The 17,054-nt window shown below is 38.2% G+C and overlaps 1 protein-coding gene across 1 annotated transcript; it reads left to right on the forward strand.

Moving 5' to 3' along the window:
* The first annotated feature begins 15,986 nt into the window (after positions 1 to 15,986).
* On the forward strand, positions 15,987 to 16,596 carry LOC149593701 (uncharacterized). The gene is made up of 3 exons (XM_089861696.1): positions 15,987 to 16,156; positions 16,217 to 16,403; positions 16,485 to 16,596. Exons 1-3 carry the CDS (start codon positions 15,989 to 15,991, stop codon positions 16,541 to 16,543), a joined length of 414 nt encoding a protein of 137 aa, XP_089717822.1. The 5' UTR covers positions 15,987 to 15,988; the 3' UTR covers positions 16,544 to 16,596.
* The last annotated feature ends 458 nt before the right edge of the window (positions 16,597 to 17,054 follow it).

Consider the following 17,054-nt stretch of genomic DNA (forward strand, 5'->3'; position numbering starts at 1 on the left):
CCTTCAAATAAAATTAACAAAGAAATTTGCAATCAGGGGGTATTGTACTTTTGTAAAACACTGCTAAACGTGTTAGGCGACACTCTGAAACGTGTTAGGTTACACTCTTAAAAGCGTTATGCGACACTCTCGCAGTGGCGTCGCTAAGCCTTTTTTTGGGGCTAAATATGCGACACTCTCGCAGTGGCGTCGGTAAGCCTTTTTTGGGGCTATAGCGCCCCTAAAATTTAAAAGTTAGCCCCCTTAAAATAATCCGTAAACTCTACCAAAAATTGCTCGTAGTCCCCTAAACCTTTCTGTAGCAATATAGTGTATAAAATTATTATGATAAGTTCGTTGAGTTTCATCTTTGTAGAGATGAATTTCAATATCAAACAGTAGTGGGACTAAAAGCAAACGGAAACTGAACTTATAAAAGACGAGTGAAATTCTTTCATCCACAATTGTCTCATAGTCACTAACTGATCGGTTCCGTACTCTTTATCAATAAAAGTTTGAAAATCTTTAATATACGAATTATAAACTTTAGCCCCCCAAATTTCAAACCCTAGCAACGCTACTGCACTCTAGAAAGTGTTAAGCGATACTCTTAAAAGTATTGTGCGACGCTAAAAAAAAGAGACTATGTTAGTAGGGCATAGGCGTAGAGTTTCGAAAATGTTTGGTGGGGCCCGGCCCAAACGGCCTGGACCAATACATAGATACTATCATGCATGATACATGCATATGATGTATATAAATTCCTAACGAATATTAAGTTCTAAATTTATATATACTACATTATATAGTATATTTATTAAGTATATCCATGTGCTATGTTTTCCTCTAAAGATAATCTAGGCCGTTTAAAACAAATTTATCCGTATTTGCGCATTAAAATGCGAATGTAAAACTCCCTACAAAAATTTCGATACCACTTTCAAAACTCGGGAAAATCACCAACTTAGAAAACCATGAGAGCGACTTAACTCATAAGACTAATTTATACTTGTGCCTCGAAAAACATTTTGAAAATTGTTTATCAACTCTATGGAGTGTTACCAGCGCCGCGCCTTACCAGGGATACTAGATGTTTAAAGAGGGATTATCAGCCCGAGCCTTTCACGTACGTTCAGACGAGACTGCGGCAGAGGGTTTTTTAACAGGGATATATAAAGCGCGCCGTCTTGTTTTTCCCTATCAAGGACAAATTGAATTCCTATTCCGAGTATTTCCCCCATTTATTGCGCTTCACCGGACCTAAGCCGTTCCACAGCGCGCCTATTTCTCTCAGATTTCGCATCCTCCCGCCATCATCCTTGATTCGGCTTTGATTTGCACTAAAATCTATAAGTCCGGTAGATTGTACTGCGCATGACACGCCGATAACTCTGTTGTAATTTCCGTCTCTCTTCGAATTCCTCTTAAAGCAACTAGTATCCTTGGCCTTACATTCGTCGCACTATTCCAAAAGCGGATTATGCTTCACACATAAAGTACGTAAGTCCCAATTTTCCATAGCTTTGGCCATATATTTCATGACATTCCCGAAGTAAAAACTAAACAGACGAACAAAAAAGCTTTTAACCAATCATAAGTCCCCTAACCGTAGATAGCCTCTTTAATGCCAGACCAATCGGCGACGGCTATTACTATTTTCTTGCATGGGACCTCGACTCGACCTCGCCGGCGACATAACCGGGAAGCTTGAAAGGCAAATTTGCGGTATCGTTCGTTAGTCGTTATATTATATTCAACGTTTTAAAGCTCAAGTTTCGAAAATTTTCTAGTCATTTAATAAGTCAACTAAATATTATAATTTTTTTAATTTCAACTGAAAAATAGCTCTGCGAATAATAGTAGACTCGAAAACTAACTAAGCCTCGGCTAGGTATCGGCGGTATCCCGATTCCCGAGCCTCCAGCGGCTGGGCTCGACGTAGCCGCGAGAACAGAAAAAAATCCTCGTAAAAACCAGATACACGGCGTCTTAAATTGTCTAAGCAAAAGCTACCCAGATTGATAAGATCTTCGTGCCTTACTCCCAAATAATCTTTGGTATTGTGTATAGTTTTAACTAAAGAATATTCAGTCTTTATAGTAGTTTCCTAATTTATGTACCTGGTAAATCGGTTCTTAAAGCAGAAGGATCGCAAGGATCCGAAGGATCCGCCCTACCGAATTATATTCCTCCGCATAAGGGAGGTTTTTTCCCAGGAGCTTGGAGAACATCGTGTAGCTCCTCCAGGCACAATGGCACATGTTACGTACTTCATGTCTAAAGCCTAATCGGCTTCAGACTATACTAGACAAGAGCATGCTAAAAACGCGTTATTTTCAGAAGACCAGTTGCACTTTTCAATCCCATCCCTCATTCCTTCCATTATTTGTGTGAACGGTCAACGAAATTGTTGTAGTATCTAAATTTATTTGGCGTGAAAACCATGAAAACCAGCCAATCTGGTTAGGATGGGCTGCCAGCCGCTGCTGCCTTGACCGGTCAATTCACTTTTTCAACGAAATGGAAAAAAAATCTCTTAGAAACTACATTTTTTAGCCACATCGTATGATATACATCTACGATGTGGACATTAGTATGACCTGCGCTGTTGGCGGTGGCATTGTAGGAGTATCTCTGTACTGCCTTCTTTGTACTGCCTTTGGTAGTATAAATTTTTTCTTTCCTAATTGAACGGAGAGTCATTGAAGTAAGAGTTAATATGAGATGATTAAGCATTGCATTAAATTTAACTAGTAAGGTTAAGCATTGTTTGGTTCACATTTGCCCTATGTTTCAAGCGAGAGAGAGGATTATGATATAGCCTTAAAATGGAATGTTAAATCTCCCATTAAAATTCCTATCACCCGTCGACAAGTATTTCACGCTTTCAATCCCACTCCCCTATTTCAACATTCAAAGAAATCGTGGAGAATTTTAAAAGCAAAAGCTTCTCGGAACCGGGTTATTACAATTATAACATAAGTAAATTTCAAGTTTTCTGTTTATCTCGCACTATTACAAATATAACAGAAGTAAATTTCAAATTCTCTTTTTATGTCGCACTATTTCAATTATAACAAAAGTGAATTTATTGAAGTAAGAATAATTAAGTAGATACCGATGGGCTACTATTATGGCCAGACCTTGGGTCGTCTTGTTTACATTTTACAGAACAAAATAAAACTATTCTGTTCGGAAAACACTGCTCTGTAGTGGTTTTAATGGTTTTTTGCAGTCATTTAAACGCAAAAATTATTTTTATGAGGTCACTATCTTCATGATTTCGGTATTATGGATGACAAATTTTTGGAGGGGCCCGTGGCCACTTCTAAACTTTTTGGGGGGGCTCGGGCCCCACGGGCCTATAGAACTCTACGCCTATGGACCCCAGTTAGCTACAGTTTCATGTATGTGCAATAATAAATGCAAATTATATGACATATTTTATATTCCGTAGAGATTTTTGTATTGTTTTACAAATGATCGAAGGGTGTCCGCAGCTTCGTTTATTTCGTCTTCCGTGACTTTCGAGGAGATAAGAAGCTTAATGCTCAAAATTAACTTTAGCCAGTGTTTGTAGTAGTTAGGAGGTAAAAATGATTTTAAGAGCAAGGGAGAATAGTACAAAAGTAACGATCGCCATTCATTTGCCTTCCATTGTTTACGGTCACAAATGGATCGTGGAGTGCGTGTAATTTCATCGCTTGGTTTTAATGAAAGATATATTTTATCGATTTCTGTGATTTGCTTTCCTAAGTAGTATGGCTGTTGGAAATTTTTAGAATCGAACCATTTTATGGTTGTGGCTTTGACCACACCTTGGCAGACACTGTGCATGTAGTCTACTACGAACCCATCTACAATGTCGAAATGTTCCAGAAGCATCAAGGATGAAAAGCCTTTCACCCCGTTATTTGAAGTTTTACCTTTGGTCAGGACTGCTTCCGCAGCATCAGTTTTCATTTGTGTTTCAGTTCTAGGTAAAGTTTCTGATACTTCGTATATGTGACAATGTCCTTGACCTTTGGCAATAATTTTCCCTTCATTGAGACACCAACTACATCCATTAGAGCCATTAAACTAATTTATATTTTGAAGCACACAACGGGCTACCGAATCACAAGAACAAGGTCCGGGAAAAACTTTGATATTATTTAAGGTTTCACCGCTGTCATAGTTAAAGCCATCGCTAGACAACTTATTCATTTGATCCACAAATGGTTTAAGAAAAGTATTCATTTCTGGCTTCTCGGATCCAAACCACAGTGATGCTAGTTGCACATTTTTCACATTGTTGAAACCAACCTCTAGTTCATTAATTACATACAGTAAGGGCCATATGGAAAACCCAGATGAATGAAACACTCGTACGCCATCAGTATTCCGCGTTAGGGACAAATCCTGCTTCCGCATGGGAAGCTTTTTATACAAATGTCCTTTACATAACGGAGAAGGCTTGCAATTATTTTGGAATAACACGATAAAATAGTTTCCATTTTCCAGAGCTTGGTTTTCACATACATAAGATTTACAATACAAACAGTGTGCACTGCTTGATCCGATGTATGCTCTACACTCTTTATTACTACAGTATATATGAGTAGTGAATTCACTTTTAGCGGCATCAAAGTGCTTGTAGAACAAATAGAGCGAGCGAGGAAGCTTCGTAACATCAGGCATATGAGCCTGAAGTAGTTTTAGGAGCGAAGATGTTGCCTCTTTACTACCTTGAAATCGAATTACATGAGCCATGATCATCAATAAGCTTTGTTTCAAGGTAATATTGGAGCCCAAATATAGTTTTTCATCCTAATAAATGATTCAGTTAAAAATAAAAGAATGATTAGAGCCGCAGGTCACTAATAATATCAAAACACTAAAAACCATTTCTTTGCTTACCAAATCATCATTGATAGTATGAACGTTATCATCCTCTTGAAAGTCAAAATGAAAATCATCGGCATTTTCATTCTCAATAGTAAAATAGGGTACATTAAAATCATGTAAAGCAAAAAAAAAAAACGAGGACCATCACTTCATAGAATAATTGCCACAATTGAAATGTTAAGAGTTATCGTTACATTTAAAATGTTGCGCATAATCTTTGCATTTAAAATGTTCTGAATAATCGTCACAATTAAATCTAAGCTTCTTTTCTTTATATAAATATTTTCATTTAGATAAGATAAAATCTGATTGCATTGTTAACTATTTAGATTAAATAAATTGTATTTCAATAATTATATAATCGTCGTAAGATTGGTTAAATCATGTTTAGATTGATTAAATCGTGATTATATTTAAATTAATTTTCATCGTTTAAACATTTTGAGGCACCTTAAACAGAAGTGATCTGCTCTACAGATAAAAAATTTATTTGTACCAAAGAATTCAAGCTAGGGCCCCTAGCAGATGAGGCACTACTGCTTCATAAGCTTTCATCGTCATTATGGAGCTCAAGGCATGTTGCTGTGTTATTTTTTGTAGTCGATGATGATATTGAACTTCTTGAATAGTGGTTTTGGTAACGTACTTGGACTGAGGCTGATGTCACGGAGGTGGTACCATCAGTTTGCCATATCTCGGGAAATTGCATAACTGGGTTCAAATCATTCGTTTTTGTTGAAATTATGGAATAGTGAACGATGTCTAAGTCTAACTCTCCATTAACCAACTCATTTACTTCTTAAGATTTGTTTAATCTAGATTTTTTAACTCTATAGAATGTTTTTTCTCGGTAGAACTATATTATTATCTTTGGTACAAAAACTTTTCTGTTAGAGCGTGTACGGTGATAGCGGATTCCGAGTGTTAAAGTTTAAACTTTGCATTAAAAGGCTAAAAGTTCAAATTCATAAGAAGGGATTTTCCAACCGAAAGGCATTTATTGTATTTTTATAGCTTGTTTAATTCTGATAAGGAAATTTCCATAATGAACCATTTTAAAAGGGAAAAGAACCAAGGCTTAAAGGTCTCTTTGTGAATTTTAAAATAGGGAAATCAAATGAAGGCCAGCTTTTTTGTTTGTGAAATGAATAAATCAGTTTCTTTGGGACATTATTGATGTGGATTTGTGTCTCAAAGATAATGAAACAGTTAAGAAACATTTGAATGAGGGTAAGCAATTTTATTATTAAGACGATGGACATTTTTGGCATGATAATCTAGAACATTCCGTTGCGTAACGACGTTTGTTTGGCCCGGCCGCAGCCCGACAATTAGGGCCCCTTCTTGAGTATCGAGCTTTCAAAAAGTATGAAAGCACCACGAACGTTACTACTTTTCCCTTTCACAATTTATTGCAATGCGCCTTGTCGCCGCTCGACTAAGATTTCTCGCACATACATGGCTAACTCCTCTAAACTGAAATACAGGGCCTCAACTCTTTTAGAGAGTTTTTAATACAAAAAATATTTAAATGAAAGGTTTGAGGCGAAATTCAATTGTGTTATTTTGGACTGCAGCTCAGAATGCAAAGTTATTGTTATCATTTCATAAAAAATCCTTAGAAAATCGTTAAAATTCACTTATGTGAGAATTGAAGATAACAATTCGTTCCCTTCATTGTGTCAAGGAATATGTCGACTGAAAGTAAATCCATACAGATAGAAATACTCAAACATATCGACTCAGTGTTTGCTCAACATACAAGAGAGATCATGGCAGAAATAAAATCGTCGGCAGCTACGTTGGACGGATTTGCAACGCAGATCCAAGCGCCAAAGTGGGAAAATATGAGGTTAGCTACTGAGAATGTGAACCTAACAGCACTTTCGTCAGAAGCCTTTTCCGTTATCGCGCAAAACGCAAGCAAGTTAGACAATATGGCAACGGAAATGCAATACTAAAAAGGTTAAGGGCTCGAGGATTTGCGGTCTTTCAGCGGAGATCCTTCAAGAAGTCGGTGAACTGAGGCAAAGTAATGAAGCACAGACATCCCCTATGACTTTTATATCTCACAAAGAGGAATGCAGTTCCAAAAACCAAATTAAAAATCCTACATGGGTCGCTGTCGCAAAGCCAAAGAAGACTAATTCTGCTACTCATAACAAAAATGAGCGAGTCAACAAAAGAAAACAATCTGTCATAGTTGGAAGTTTTGCCGGTGCTCCTTTTAAGGGTGCCGAAAAAGAGAAAACCACAGTCCAACGAAAGAAAGCAGTGTTTGTAACGCAATATGAACCGGAATTAGCGAGCAGAGACCGATATGGTTAAAATTGTGAGGTTTAGATCAAAGCACAATAAATTGTCATCGTTCTACATATTTTCCTCACACGATGAATTTGACCGACTTTTGGATTGCACAACATGGCCCAGTGATGTACATGTGAAGCAATTCCGTGGAAATCTATATAATAACCAGATTGACCCGGTAAACGACGAATCGAGACCAACGAACGGAGCCTGTGCAGCAGAACGATTTGAAACCCACCTGAGCCAAATAGAGTCTTCGCCCTCAAGTGAAAAGCCGTCCTCGGGGCACTGCATTGGAGATGGTCACGACACACTAACAGTTGGAAAGCAAACAAAATAGAATGAATGTATCTCTACTTCAACTGCGCATGCGCCAGGGCGGTCTGAATTTAAATGAAGAATACTATCTCGGATCCTAATAGAATAACCATGATGAACAACCTGCGAGTATCGTATCAGAACGTCAGAGGCTTGTGTACAAAACTGGATGACGTGAGAGTTAACCTCTTGAATATTGACCAAGGCATAATATGTCTGACCGAAACGTTTTCAAATGATAGTCATTTCGATAACGACTTCGTTCCGTTAGACATGACAGTTTTCCGATCAGACCATAGGCGTAGAGTTTCGAAAATGTTTGGTGGGGCCCGGCCCAACCGGCCTGGACCAATACATAGATAGCATCATGCATGATGCATACATCTGATGTAAATAAATTCCTAACGAAAATTAAGTTCTAAATTTATATATACTACATTATATAGTATATTTATTAAGTATATCCATGTGCTATGTTTTCCTCTAAAGATAATCTAGGCCGTTTTAAAATAAATTTATTCGTATTTGCGCATTACAATGCGAATGTAAAACTCCTTACAAAAATTTCGAGACCACTTTCAAAACTCGGGAAAATCACCAACTTAGAAAACCATGAGAGCGACTTAACCCATAAGACTAATTTATACTTGTGCCTCGAAAAACATTTTGAAAATTGTTTATCAACTCTATGGAGTTTTACCAGCGCCGCGCCTTACCAGGGATACTAGATGTTTAAAGGGGGATTACCAACCCGAGCCTTTCACGTACGTTCAGACGAGACTGCGGCAGAGGGTTTTTTAACAGGGATATATAAAGCGCGCCGTCTTGTTTTTCCCTATCAAGGACAAATTGAATTCCTATTCCGAGTATTTCCCCATTTATTGCGCTTCACCGGACCTAAGCCGTTCCACAGCGCGCCTATTTCTCTCAGATTTCGCATCCTCCCGCCATCATCCTTGATTCGGCTTTGATTTGAACTAAAATCTATAAGTCCGGTAGATTGTACTGCGCATGACACGCCGATAACTCTGTTGTAATTTCCGTCTCTCTTCGAATTCCTCTTAAAGCAACTAGTATCCTTGGCCTTACATTCGTCGCACTATTCCAAAAGCGGATTATGCTTCACACATAAAGTACGTAAGTCCCAATTTTCCATAGCTTTGGCCATATATTTCATGACATTCCCGAAGTAAAAACTAAACAGACGAACAAAAAAGCTTTTAACCAATCATAAGTCCCCTAACCGTAGATAGCCTCTTTAATGCCAGACCAATCGGCGACGGCTATTACTATTTTCTTGCATGGGACCTCGACTCGACCTCGCCGGCGACATAACCGGGAAGCTTGAAAGGCAAATTTGCGGTATCGTTCGTTAGTCGTTATATTATATTCAACGTTTTAAAGCTCAAGTTTCGAAAATTTTCTAGTCATTTAATAAGTCAACTAAATATTATAATTTTTTTAATTTCAACTGAAAAATAGCTCTGCGAATAATAGTAGACTCGAAAACTAACTAAGCCTCGGCTAGGTATCGGCGGTATCCCGATTCCCGAGCCTCCAGCGGCTGGGCTCGACGTAGCCGCGAGAACAGAAAAAAATCCTCGTAAAAACCAGATACACGGCGTCTTAAATTGTCTAAGCAAAAGCTACCCAGATTGATAAGATCTTCGTGCCTTACTCCCAAATAATCTTTGGTATTGTGTATAGTTTTAACTAAAGAATATTCAGTCTTTATAGTAGTTTCCTAATTTATGTACCTGGTAAATCGGTTCTTAAAGCAGAAGGATCGCAAGGATCCGAAGGATCCGCCCTACCGAATTATATTCCTCCGCATAAGGGAGGTTTTTTCCCAGGAGCTTGGAGAACATCGTGTAGCTCCTCCAGGCACAATGGCACATGTTACGTACTTCATGTCTAAAGCCTAATCGGCTTCAGACTATACTAGACAAGAGCATGCTAAAAACGCGTTATTTTCAGAAGACCAGTTGCACTTTTCAATCCCATCCCTCATTCCTTCCATTATTTGTGTGAACGGTCAACGAAATGTTGTAGTATCTAAATTTATTTGGCGTGAAAACCATGAAAACCAGCCAATCTGGTTAGGATGGGCTGCCAGCCGCTGCTGCCTTGACCGGTCAATTCACTTTTTCAACGAAATGGAAAAAAAATCTCTTAGAAACTACATTTTTTAGCCACATCGTATGATATACATCTACGATGTGGACATTAGTATGACCTGCGCTGTTGGCGGTGGCATTGTAGGAGTATCTCTGTACTGCCTTCTTTGTACTGCCTTTGGTAGTATAAATTTTTTCTTTCCTAATTGAACGGAGAGTCATTGAAGTAAGAGTTAATATGAGATGATTAAGCATTGCATTAAATTTAACTAGTAAAGTTAAGCATTGTTTGGTTCATATTTGCTCTATGTTTCAAGCGAGAGAGAGGATTATGATATAGCCTTAAAATGGAATGTTAAATCTCCCTTTAAAATTCCTATCACCCGTCGACAAGTATTTCACGCTTTCAATCCCACTCCCCTATTTCAACATTCAAAGAAATCGTGGAGAATTTTAAAAGCAAAAGCTTCTCGGAACCGGGTTATTACAATTATAACATAAGTAAATTTCAAGTTTTCTGTTTATCTCGCACTATTACAAATATAACAGAAGTAAATTTCAAATTCTCTTTTTATGTCGCACTATTTCAATTATAACAAAAGTGAATTTATTGAAGTAAGAATAATTAAGTAGATACCGATGGGCTACTATTATGGCCAGACCTTGGGTCATCTTGTTTACATTTTACAGAACAAAATAAAACTATTCTGTTCGGAAAACACTGCTCTGTAGTGGTTTTAATGGTTTTTTGCAGTCATTTAAACGCAAAAATTATTTTTATGAGGTCACTATCTTCATGATTTCGGTATTATGGATGACAAATTTTTGGAGGGGCCCGTGGCCACTTCTAAACTTTTTGGGGGGGCTCGGGCCCCACGGGCCTATAGAACTCTACGCCTATGGATCAGACTGACTCCAAACCAATAATAAAGACAAGAGAGGAGGAGGCAGTCTAATTTTGGTTAAGAAAACCTTCAAAGTGAAGAGAAGAACGGATCTAGAACTTAGATCCAAAACCGTGTGGGTGGAGATGAGCGATTCTAACGACCAAAAAACGCTAATCGGTAACCATTACTTTGCACAAAGGCACCTAAAGAGGAATACGTGATGTACTTTGACAACTAGCCAAAGTGTTAGAAGACCAGGATATGCAAATATTCATGGTAGGTGACTTCAATGTCCCTGGAATAGACTGGGAACTTGGCCTGACTGATCAGTGCAATTCGGGGGTAAAACCAAAAGCGGAAGCGATTCTCCATTTCGTTCTTAGCCTCAATCTCACTCAACATAACTCCTTTCGGAATATATCGGGAAACATCCTGGATCTTGTCCTCAGCAACTGCAAATACCTTAAAATTAGAGCAGATGAGACACCACTGACTACAATCGATAACTATCATCTCTGTTGATATCCTTTGTGATTCATGAAAACTCAAATGGAAATATTAATGAGGATCAACAAGGGAAATATAATTTCAAGAAAGGTGACTATTCAGGCCTATATACATATTTACGAAATCATTCATGGCATGATACTGTATCTACTAAAGACATAGAAGTCTCCGTAGAAAAGCCGCACGAAATTATTGAAGCTGGATTGGAATTATATGTACCAAAGCAAGTCCGCAAAATATTATAAAATATCCTCACTGGTTTTCATCTGAACTCAGAAAGGCACTGCGTCGGAAACAAATCTTTCATAGAAAATTTAAACGGACAATGAATAAGGGAGACCTACAGAGATTTCAGGAACTGAGGAATCTAGCACAAAGGCTACTGAGAAGTGACAGGGACAAATATGGTCGTTCAATTGTAAAAGAATTGGAGGACAAACCTCAAAATCTCTGAAACTATGTAAACAACAGGGTCAAACCAAGGTTTGGCGAGAAAATAAGATTGGAAGTTAAAAATAAGATGACAATCACAGATAATGAGCTAATAGCTCGACAATTTAAAAGCTATTTTGAGGAAATAAGCGGCTGCAAAAGAAAAGAACTGAATTTGGAGGCGAAGGATATGTTGCGAGCGAAAATGAACGGACAAGAGCTTCAACCATTTCTAAAACTTCAACTGACAGAAAAGGATGTCTATGAAGGAATTAAAAGGCTTAAACCAGAAAAGGCCAGCGGAATGGATAACATTCCGGGGTTTGTAGTTAAAGCTTGCGCCCAGTCACTAACAGCTCCACTTCTGCACATATTCAACCTTTCCATGGAGCAAGGAGCCTTCCCTAAAAAATGGAAAACATCCTTAGCTGTCCCAATTCACAAGAAAATATCGAAAGGAGATGTAAACAACTACAGATCTATTTCCATCATCTCCGTTTTTGCCAAATTATTTGAGACAGTTGTTCAAAAATACGAGTAGTAGGAACCACCCAGATATGCAGAGATCCAAGATGGCCGCCACCCCAAGATGGCCGCCACTACCCAACTCCAACCAAACTTCCAACCCTAGATTGGTTTCAAACCAAGGTTTTGAGACAAGTCCGGACTGGCCCGAGCTCTTACAGGCTATTTTCAAACCCCATGACGTCATCTTCTTAACTCAAACCAAAACTTAAACTATATTCATCGCTGGCCTGCTAGTAATGGGCTCGATTTCGTAAAGAGTTAATTCCAAGATGGCGGCCAGAACATCATCCACCAAACTTCCAAACAAAGATTAAGCTAAACTCCTACCTGACCAACCCTACCTGCCAGCATGCTATGACTCTTTAGAGGGGTTTTACCCATTTTTTCCCCCAAAACAAGCTCGGCTTAGCCCTCGGAGGGTGTAGTTCTTTTTGCAAGATCCCCGTTTAAATTTAAGACCAAAGATTACGTTATTGTATGAGAAAATCTTACCTGACATTCCCTGCCTTCCACCGTGCTATATCGCCGTCGATGAATATTAACGGGGGTGTTTAACCCATTTTTCCCCAAACAAGCCCGGATTAGCCCTCCAACCAAAGATTGGGCCATGAAAAAAAATCCTACCTGACTTACCCTGCCTTCCACCATGCTATTAAGGGGGTTTTACCCCCTTTTAATAGCTCCAGACTACCACGAGTTCCTACCTTGTGTTATTTTCAACACCCATGACGTCATCTTCTTAATCAAAACAAAAACAAGCTATATTCAACCTTGGCGTCATCCCCCAATCTTACCCTGCCTGCTAGGGTGCTAGTAATGGGCGGTACCCCTTTAATAAACCCAAACCAGCCCGGACTTTAAAAAAGCTTACCTCCAGTCCTACCTTCCAGCGTGTTATTAAGGGGAAATGACCTATTTAATAACCCTCCAAACAAGCTCGGACTACCAGCCCTACTTGTAAAGCTGCTTTCAACCTGGGCATCCATGACGTCGTCCTTCCAACTCAAACTAATATGAAATTATTGGCGCCATATTTAAAAAACTTCTCTCCAGCCCCGCCTTCTAGCGGACTATTTTAGTAACCATTAATAGCTGTGACCCGTTCAATGGTCATGAACAAGTTCGAACCAGCCCCTCCTTCTAGCGGATTATTTTAGTAACTAATAAGGTAATTTACCCATTTAATCAATTAAAACAAGTCCGGACCAGCCCTAGTCGTAGAGGGTGCTTTCAACCTGGGTGACTATGACGTCATCCTCCAGACTCAGACTCAAACCAAAACTAAAATATATTAATTATATAATTATACGAGCCATGGCTTCTAGCGGGCTATTTTAGTAACTATTAAGGGAATTTACCCATTGAACAAATCGAAACTAGCCCGGATTAGTCTAGGCTTATCGATGTAGAGGTTGTAGCCCAAGAAAAAAAAACCGAAACAAGTTCAATCCCTGCCTTTCACCCTGTTATTTTAGGCTTTAAACTATACTTTAAATAGATGTCACCCATTGAAGGGTTTCCGAACTAGTCAAAACAAACCCAATTATGTCTGGTCCAACCAAGTTTCGTCCAAGTATAGATTTACCCCCCCTTTGATTGGACTAATAATGGGTGGATTACTTATGTAACTGCTACCGTTTGATTACTTAACCATGTAGATGTTCCAAGGATGATGTTTTAACTAGGGTGTCCTCGTTGGTTTAGCGAAAATAAACGTTGTCAGTGGTTAGTTGACGAACAGTAAGGTTTTCTCATGCGGTAAACGAAAAGGTAGCGGGTTCGAATCCCGGTGGATAAATAAACAAGCGCGGATTAACCTGGATTTGTATACAGGGTGTTACTGTTTTACGTAGATTGGACTATTTACCCTGACTACGCCATTAATACGGGTAACCAATTTAACTACGTTTGCCTTAACTCGAACACGTACAGACCGTCGCTGTTTAAATTTTCCCGCCAGCAATTTATGGCCTTTTATTATTCGCCGGCAAAAAAAACTTGATTTTGAAACAAATCAACTTTGTTTCCTTCTAATTCAAAAGTTAATGAAAAAACAGACACACATTTTAAAAGACAAAAGATATTTACTCTTACGTCTTGTACACAAATTTAATACAAAATAAACAAATGAGTAGCCACACAAAGGCGTTATTCTTAAAGTATCCATATATTTATACAAAAGAATTCATTTCTAAATACCTAAATTTTCCATTTAGCCGTTAAGAGAGAGAGAAATTTGGGTTTGCGGGAGTTTTATTCGTCTCAATATAGCCAGGGGGCAAAAAAAAGAGATTCTAAAAAAAGAAGGTCATTCTTCCCGGCTTCAGTAAGAGATATTTCCGGAAGCGTTTTACCAATTTTAACGAGACTAGAGTTTTAAACTAGATACAGAATAAATCTTTATAATTTTTAGCTTTAACAACGACAAATAGGACGGGGAAACTAATATTTTCATCCTTTTGTCAGGCGAAACTCAAATATTAGCCAATTAGTACGATCTTTAAGGGAAGATCCTGCTCCACATTCCGAAAACTCAAAACATTTAATCTGCATCAAGAATGCGTAAGGCAGAGCAGGATCCCCCCGTAAATAGTAATTTTAGCATTCCTTAATTACTTTACGAGAACCACCAAAGAACCCTCATTGGGCCCCCTGGTTTATGAATCTCGACAAGTAAACAAGCGGGTTTTTTGTCGCATATAAAAAGATTTCCTGTAAAGCTTTTACAGAAAAACCTCATTATGTGGCAAGAAACTCGCTTCCTTGCCTATTGAAACTCATAGATTAAAGGTAAATGATAACCCATTGGGGGGCCCGCGTAATTCCCGGAAAAAAAATCCGAGCCGCATCTTGACAAAATATTAATAATCCTCAAAATGCGGGCTGCAACAAAAAGAAGAAATTAGCTAAATTCTGGTACGTACCAAGTGGCTGTACATACCGAGTCATGATTCGAAACTTTGCCATCAAATAATCCCTGTTTTTTTGAAAACTTTTAATATAGAAAACATTTGGCTGCGAATCCATAATTTTAGGAGTGACGAGCCCCTCTTTATCGCTTTTTACGGGTTAACAATGGCGTTAAAGTACAGTCAACAAGATCGTAATGCGCGGCCGTCGAATTCATCTTAAATATTCAAGAAATTTTTTTCACAAATATATATTGCTAAGTCTAAATATATTTCCTTAACTTGCGCGCTAAAAATAAGAGATTCTACCCCGTTACTCACCGATTGTAAAGAGAGAGACGCATTCAGGGTTTCAAAGAGTTTAAATTGTTAACATTTAAAAAACCAGTATATATACCGGCAAAAAATTAGGTCACCCCACCCTTTTTTTACGTCTAGTCTTGTACTCACCTTGATTTTCTTTTTTTCCCACTACAAAAAGCCAGTTTTTTCCGCGTAATTTACTTTCTCTCTCTCTCTCTTAGCGGCGAAAGACTCGCAAATAACCTTGAGAGGGAGGATTGAAATATTTCCGTACCCGTTTACCTCGTTACAAAAGACCTAAGAATGGTTTAAAGTTACATGGTAACTCTCTCTTTAAAACACGACTCTTATATACTAGAATATCACGTAGATGTTTCAAGGTTGACGACTTGAAACTTTCCTTGTTTTGATGAAAATATTTTATTGGAAACGGGTCGGGTTTAATTAACTATTCACGTAGATGTTTCAAGGATGACGACTTAAAACCTTCCTTGTTTTGAGGAAAATATTTTATTGGATGCGGTTTAATTAACTATTGACGTAGATAGTTCGAGGATGACGACTTAAAACCTTCCTTGTGTTGAGGAAAATAATTTATTGGAAGCGGGTTAATTAACTATTCTTCACGCGCATTCTTCATCCATGATGAGTCTACGAACATTTTTCTTACATAGTTCCGTCGCGTATCTTGCTTTCTCTAACGCCTCAGAGGCTCAGAGAAAAGGAATATAATTCAAAGAGGGTAAGTATTAATTAATGTTATTTAGTTAGATTAATTACTAGTAGGATTAATTGTCTCAGTCGCAGGAGTATGATGTGGGATTTTGTTACCGATGCCTTGATGTCTCGACGATACGGAATGAATTTACATACTGTTGAACAACGAGATAATCGCTGGATTTTCGCTGTTCGTGCGATAAATCAGAAAGCGTTTCAACCGCATCAGTCTGGACTTAAAGATCAATCCTGGGCCTTGTTTCTAGTAAGTTATGTCATTTTTGTTAAATGGTAGAGTTGGAAAGTCAATTAGTATTAATTTCAGGATTACGGGAAGTTGAAAGGACGTAAAAAACCAGAGACGTCGGAAGAATACACCAAGTTGAGGTCTAATTTCTTTAATGCCATAATCAGATGCGCTTGTGATGGGATCATCTCAAAAGTTGATCGGCAAACGGCAGCTGATCTTGGTATTACACTCTTTAAGGATTATAAGTACTTTATGTATGAAGGTATGTCAATAGCGTTCATTTTTTTATCTTGAATTTATATTTTATTTTCATTTAATTCAATTTTTTTATTTTTAACTATAGGAGAAAATATTCAGAAATATGAACACCATTTCCCCATTGTTGATAGCAGTTGTAAGTAAATGTTTATTTATTTATGTTTAGGAGTGAAGTTCTAAACCTTTTTACTTAAATTTTTGGTCTTTCTCAAATTAATTCGCGACCCTTTTCAGAGTAATTCGCGACCTTTTTCCGAGTAATTCGCGACCTTTTTCCGAGTAATTAGCGACCCGTTTCCGAGTAATTAGCGACCCGTCTCCTATTAATTCAGGTTAATTAACATTAGTCTCTTAAACATTTTCAGCTTATGCATACTCGCACCACAACAACGGCAGCCAAGACTCGAATGATAAATACCCAAATCCTGATCGCGGCCAAAATGATTTTGAAGGTCCGTTGCCTCAAGGCGATTATCTTTTCAGCGTCAGTATTGACGAAAACGGCAAAGTCACCAACACAAAATTATTAGGAGCGATGCCAGATGGTTATGACGTTAACGTCAAATCTGTTGACGCTCCTTACGAGTTTGTCAACACCAAAAAAATGCGTTTTGAACGTGTGCAACAAAATAATAATGTCAACAATAACGACAGT

The sequence above is a fragment of the Phalangium opilio genome, unplaced genomic scaffold, assembly GCF_054372755.1.
Source record: "Phalangium opilio isolate 3A_F unplaced genomic scaffold, DU_Popi_V2 ptg000487l_1, whole genome shotgun sequence".
Lineage (NCBI taxonomy): Eukaryota > Metazoa > Arthropoda > Arachnida > Opiliones > Phalangiidae > Phalangium > Phalangium opilio.